The sequence below is a fragment of the Drosophila guanche genome, unplaced genomic scaffold (genome assembly GCF_900245975.1).
Source record: "Drosophila guanche unplaced genomic scaffold, DGUA_6, whole genome shotgun sequence".
NCBI lineage: Eukaryota > Metazoa > Arthropoda > Insecta > Diptera > Drosophilidae > Drosophila > Drosophila guanche.
Window position 1 is genome coordinate 6,766,067 of NW_022995747.1, and position 6,354 is coordinate 6,772,420.

The 6,354-nt window shown below is 44.5% G+C and overlaps 2 protein-coding genes across 2 annotated transcripts; both read left to right on the forward strand.

The window, feature by feature from the left end:
• Positions 1-1,179: 1,179 nt before the first annotated feature.
• LOC117583265 lies at positions 1,180-3,985 on the forward strand. The gene is made up of 6 exons (XM_034271492.1): positions 1,180-1,362; positions 2,421-2,537; positions 2,601-2,877; positions 2,935-3,092; positions 3,156-3,245; positions 3,304-3,985. The coding sequence occupies exons 1-6, from the start codon at positions 1,180-1,182 to the stop codon at positions 3,958-3,960; spliced, it is 1,482 nt and encodes a 493-aa protein (XP_034127383.1). The 3' UTR covers positions 3,961-3,985.
• A 208-nt stretch (positions 3,986-4,193) lies between these two features.
• Positions 4,194-5,223, forward strand: LOC117583242. Its single transcript, XM_034271464.1, has one exon. It carries the CDS (start codon positions 4,303-4,305, stop codon positions 4,717-4,719), a length of 417 nt encoding a protein of 138 aa, XP_034127355.1. The 5' UTR covers positions 4,194-4,302; the 3' UTR covers positions 4,720-5,223.
• Positions 5,224-6,354: the final 1,131 nt, after the last annotated feature.

Consider the following 6,354-nt stretch of genomic DNA (forward strand, 5'->3'; position numbering starts at 1 on the left):
CCCACACACAGGTTATGGAGTGCGAACGCTGAAACGATGGAAATGTTGTTGATATTGATAACTATAATTACGATATTTGTATACCTAATGAGATGAATAAAAATTCGATTTTGTAAAACATTCGGGAAAAAAATACACGGGGGAAATTTTCATTCTACCCAAAATCAGTTAAATTACTTAATTGTGCTCTACAAACGATGATTAACGCTTCAATTGCTGATTTTTTAAGGCACAAAGATACTTTGCTATCAAAGCATGCCCCAAAGGCAGCTTGCAACACTGTAACTATGCAACATATTGGCGGACTGGGGTACAAAAACAACGGCCATGACGACCTAGTGAAATAGTTTTGGACATGGCCCAAAGTGCTTTATGTTGCGACGGGCAGGGACTGTGAGTGTTGTCTGATATCGGAATTGGGGCAAACAAATAAAAGCCGACACTTTGGGGCGTCTGAGCAACACGATATGGAGCTGCATTTAAGTTTAAAATATCAACAAGTTTCGGATTAAATTGCACGCAATACTGCAGCAGTTTTAGCCCGAATAAGAAGCACTCTTCTTACAAATACAAATGACTCTGCGAACATTTCGCTTTTATAGAACAAAGCTTAAGGGAATTGGGTTAACTTAAGGCAGCCGTGGCACAATTTTTTTGCGCAATATAAAGTAAATATATTTTACGTCCAAGCCTCGTTACGCTACCAGACAGGCAAACACATCCAAGGAACCAGAGCAAGCAAACAGAACGCCAGGTTGAAGCGTGCCTAACTGGCAAAATATTTAAATGGCCGAGGAAATTAGCAGTGGTTACGCAAAAAAGGGGATAGCAATTCCGACCCTGCTCTGTCCCATCCTTAAACGACTTGGCAAACAGCAAGAACAACTTCAAGGACAGTCGCCCGACGCTCACGTGCGGCCCAAGTATGCCTTAACCTAGGCTATAAATAGTCAGGCACGCTGCCTAGACAACCGGATAGGAGGCCCAGCCGTACTCCGCCAAGTTCCAGCAGTGCCTGGCACGGATCAGTGCAGCCAATTCGGCGGTTAAACGATTTGATTTGAGCACGAGACTGTTTCAGTATCGCGGCATTTGCTGAACGCAGCGCTACTTCCGCTCTCCCAGCTCCCAGAAGTACGATCCCACAGGAAACCAAAGACTGGAGGCATCACAGACACAATGACGACCAGCGATGAGATGGGCATGGGGGGTAATTTCTGCCACGACCACATTCAACATCCCCTGATGTGGTGTGACGAGAAGAAGCGTCTCGTGGAGCGCAAAAATGCGGAGGAGAGCCTACGCATGTGGCGAAGGAGAAAGGCGGAGGAATGTGCTCGCAAGGAAAAGGACAAACAGGAGGTGGGTAGCAGTAAAAAAAAAACAAAAACTGTGTCACCCAGTGCGTATGTGAAGTGTTCAGAAAGTGGTAAAGGAGATTCAGGCTTTCAGGGGAAAAGTTTAAAGTTTAGAGTTTAAAATGCTTTACCCGATTGCATCCTGAGAAGTCACACAACAACACTTAAAATATATTATGTTGTGTCGTTTAGTGGATGGTAAGAACTCAAAAATGAAATACATTAAACAATTTCCACAGAATTCTGGAAGAAAACTTGAATAAAACTTTGCCAAAGAACTTCCAGAAAGAACCTACGACAATCACAGAAAACTTCTCGAACACGGTACACCCACGCGATTTTAGCGACTTGAACGGAGTTCAAAGACCTGCCCCAAGCAACATGTAATACATCAGTTTTTCGTGGATGTGGTTCAACAAACCCTTTGACAATTTTGACTTTAGTAATCAAATCATTTCGCCAGACGACGAATGCCCAACCAGAAGCAGCTTGGTACGTACCTACGTACCTTGCCTTGCGTGACTGAATTCCTGTCTGATTCTTCAGCAAAATATCACAGTGTGATACACAAGCCGATACCGAGCCGAAATGTGGGTGAAAGAAATCAGTGAAAATGCAAATCGCAAATCGCGAGGCGTTGCAACTATAACAACAACCTACAAACAAAGTAGTTGTCGGGCCTGGCGCCAGGGCACGGGGGCACGGTGGAATGGCCAATTTCCGTAAACAAACAGCGGAACACAATCGGGTAAGAGTGACACACTGAGATGGGAGAGGAGGCAGGTCACGTCTGGGACCCGTAAATAGGCTGCCAAGAAATCGATAGAGCATAACACGGTTTTGTAATCAGTGTCTGACTGGCTGAACACTGGAATACATTACGTACTAGGGAATTTATTTAATTGGCACTCGTAATACATTAAGTAGGGAATTAGGAATGCATTGCATACATACCATGGGATTTGCTTAATTAGTAACATTAAGTAGGAATTAAGTTGGGGGAAATTCTAGACAACTCCACATAATATTAAATGCAATTAAACGACACCTGCCTCCTTCCAGTACTACGACCTCTTCCTACAACATTGTCCTTGGGGGAGGCCTGGTGGCGGAGCTCCTAATATAGAAGTACGCCGTAAGGATATCACAGCCGTTGGTCTTCATTCCACACCAACCGTGGTAAGTAGTTCCTGATCAGATGATGCCCAAAACTCTACTCTAATAAGAAAGTGCAACCCTTAGACCACTGCACACCGGATGAATTCCCTGCAGCCGTGTCGCTACAACGACTACTTTTCAATGCCGAAAAAGTGCCAGAACAATCCGCTGGCTGCCTACCACCAACATCATCATCACCATCCGCCGCCACCTCCGCCAGGGGGTCGTCTGGGACATGCCCACTCCATGCACCATCTACAGGAGAGCGGGCCGAGGAGCAGCACCGTGACAATCTGTGAGCGGGAGATACCGCATAAGCACGGCGCTGGATTAGGCGTCGGCCTGTCCAAGAATGCCAATGGTGAGAGTCTGCACATCCAGCTGAAAGAGCATCCCTCAATGTCGTTTCGCAATAAAGGACACGTAGATATCGAGCTGCGGTACAAGCCCTCGCCGCCCTGCAAGGGTAAGCCGCTGCTCGAGAAGATCGTCGTCAGCGAGAGCGAACAGCGGTGTCCGCTCCAGGAGAAGCTTGTCTCGCAGAAGAAGCGCCTGCAGGCGAAGCTGGAAAAGCCGGTGAGCGGCATTTATTACGCAGCCAGGGGCATGGCCTGACTAATTCTCCAATTCTTGTTTTAGCCCTGCAAGGAGCCATGGGGCAAGCCAGGGCCTGGAGGCAAGCCCTGGCGCAGTCCCAAGGAAGTAGGAAACACATTCATGAAATCGCTGGTAAGAAATCCAGCATCCATCCATTTTAGCTTCTGGGCTGTAAACCATTTCTCTTTAGGGCTGGACGAACAAGGAAATGCTCAAGGAACTTGATCAGGACAATCCTGTGACTCCGGCAGAGAAAAACACATTCCGCAAATCGAGGCCCAACAAACCGCCGAAACCACAGCCGCAACGATGCTGTGAGCTCTGCACCTGCACCTGCCCCGCCATGAACAGTCCGCTGAAACCACCGCCACAAGGTAAGAAGGCGCTACCGCCTGCTCCACCCAAGATGGTGCACCACCTGAAGCCGGAGGACTGCAAACCCATCAGGCTGTGTCCACGCATGGCTCGCGGACCGTGCCCGGGGAGCACCAGCACAGCCTCGCCCAATTTCAGCGCCACCAATGGAGGCAACGATTGCGGAGAGGGCGGTGGCGTGGAGCTTGTGCCGCTGTTGGCGCGCAGACGTGGCATGCACCGGCCGATCAGCCTGTCCAGCACGGATGTGACCAAGAGGACGCCCTCGCATGATAGGTACGCATCCAAGCACAAGCCCAAGAACAGTCAACCGACCCAGATCAAGTGCATCAACAGCATCATCAAGAACATCGGCCTCATGAAGCGGCTGCCCAAGAATCTGAGCTGCAAGCTGCAATGTTGCAGCTGCGATTGCCCCACAGCCACGGCCACGGGCTGCTGCCTCAAACGGCTCACATTGCACATTCGTTAGGCATTTGTCTTTGCCCATTCCCACCCATTTCCCCGTAGCATGTCCTCCTCACATTTTCATTTCCGTTTCTCATTTGCTTGCTCTGCGCCATATTGAAAAACAAAGATAGAAAAACAATCCGCTTTCCACTTACCCGACCCCTCGTCTTTTAAGTCTATCATTTTGCATTGTTAATGGTTTTATCTACCCCCACTTCTTCTCGGCTCATTCAGCAAAAAGAAAATATCCATTGTAATCCAAGTGAAAGTATAGCAACCAAAAGAGCAAACCCAATCTCACCAAAAACCAAAAACAAAAAACAAAACTAAACCAACAAAAACCAAATCATAATACCAATCTTCTATGTATCCCCGTGCAAAACGAAACGAAACGAACCGAACCAAACCAAAAATCGTTTGCAATTCCAAAAACCCTGAAAACCAAACCAAACCAAACGTTAACAAACGAAATGACTTAATAAACCAACAACCAACCTACCCAAATTGCTGCCCACCAACCCATGAACATCATCTGCCACATGCAATTCGATGCAGGATTCAAACGGCCGCTGATATGCGCTATCTCCACGACTTGAATGTCCAAATATCTCAGAACCGACGCTCCGTTTCCGTCTCCAAACAACTGGACCGGGACCTGTGCAATCAGCATTTCGACACCTTCGAAACGTTTTGGGGACGGCCAGGACATGGGGCCCGTGGCGATCACGTCAACAAATTAAAACTGGAAAATCTGCTGTATGGCGCCAGCGAAACCTCCTAAAGCAAAAACCTCCAGATGGTGGGTTCTTGGATACATGGATAAAGGTTACGGACACGGCCAAGGGACACACAACCTCTCCCCCACCCCCAACAAACACTTCCTGTCCATTCAGTCTGCTATGTTTGGGCATTCCTATGCTAGCGTACGGCTCGTAGTTTTTGTGCCGAAAATCATTTGCCCAGAAATCAATCGATGCCAAGGTCCGTTGAAACAGGAAAAAAAACTATTCCAGTTTAGCTGATAGAGAAAACAGAATAGAAAAACTTTAGGTTTTTTTTCGTGAAATTTTGCCAACTTGCTGCCAATTGTAAGTTGACCAAAGTTTTGAAAAAGTCAGCTGGGTTAGCAGTACGAGGAAAAGCCAAGGTGCGCAAAACTAAAACGGTTGAAGGTAAGGAGAGAAATAGAAAGTCACAATCCATTGTGTCGTCCATTTAGTTAGTTTTGATAAATAACAAATAACATTTAAGCAAATTCAAGTCTTAGTTCGGCTCTGTCGATCATGTAAGCAATCCCCTTTGAATTAGATAATAAATTAGATATATTTATAGGACAACTATTGAATTTATTTCGGTTCTAATATGACATTTTTAATTATAAATAATTTCAAGATCTTATGAAAAATTAATCCCTATCATTTTAAGCTAATTTCCTGTATTTCTAATAAACAAAAATTAATAAAATTTAAATATATACGATCTTTGAAAAGACGTGAATATAAGTTTATTAAATAAAATAATTATATAAAGATATGAAAAATATGAATACAATGTAAATACAATTAATAAATGAGCAAATAAAATATGTAATCTATATACTTTTTAACTGCTAAAAAGGAAAACTGTCATGCTTGCAACCAGGACAAAATATTCTGTGCACAATAGTGCTCTCATGAACCTTAATTAACATTCCGATTTTTCCGTACGCAACTTAAACTATATGGGCAAAAAAACTATATCTGTGAGTGTCTTTAAAAAACAAAATAGGATGGAGTTTATCTAAAATTATTTATTTATTCGGGTAAATTCTACATATCATGGGAAAAATAGCGTCATTTTACACGTCTTTTACCTACATAATTCAGCAGTGCTGCTCAAACCGCACAAAAGTGGGTGTGAAACTAGCTAACCATTGCACAATACTCCCGCAACTGTGATTTCTGCGATTTCGGCCAACAAACTGCCGACTTTAAAACTCAACCACCACTTAGCTTTCCAAGAAAAGATTTTTTACTCAATCCACAAAAAAAAACTGACAGACAGCGCAAATGTCGAGTCACGTTCTTGTCATTTATTATTTTAGTTTTATATTAGCCCAGGGGATATATAACACACAACACATGATATCTGCACTGACGCAGGAGTGGGTATAATACACATAAGGCCAGAGTGGGGAAAAGTGTTGGCGGCTTAAAGCGAGTTTAAAACGTTTTGGCAAATGCAAATTGTAAAAGTTTGTAAAACAAGGTGAAACGGTGGTCCGCTAGACCCCTTAATCCGCGGAAACATTAAGGTGAATGATGTTACTGCTCTTTCATCTGGTTTAGTGAAAATGGGCGAAAACATTTGTAATAACATCATAAGACACGGCAGCGGGCTAATTTGATTGCATTTTGTAATTAAACTTGGCCAAAAA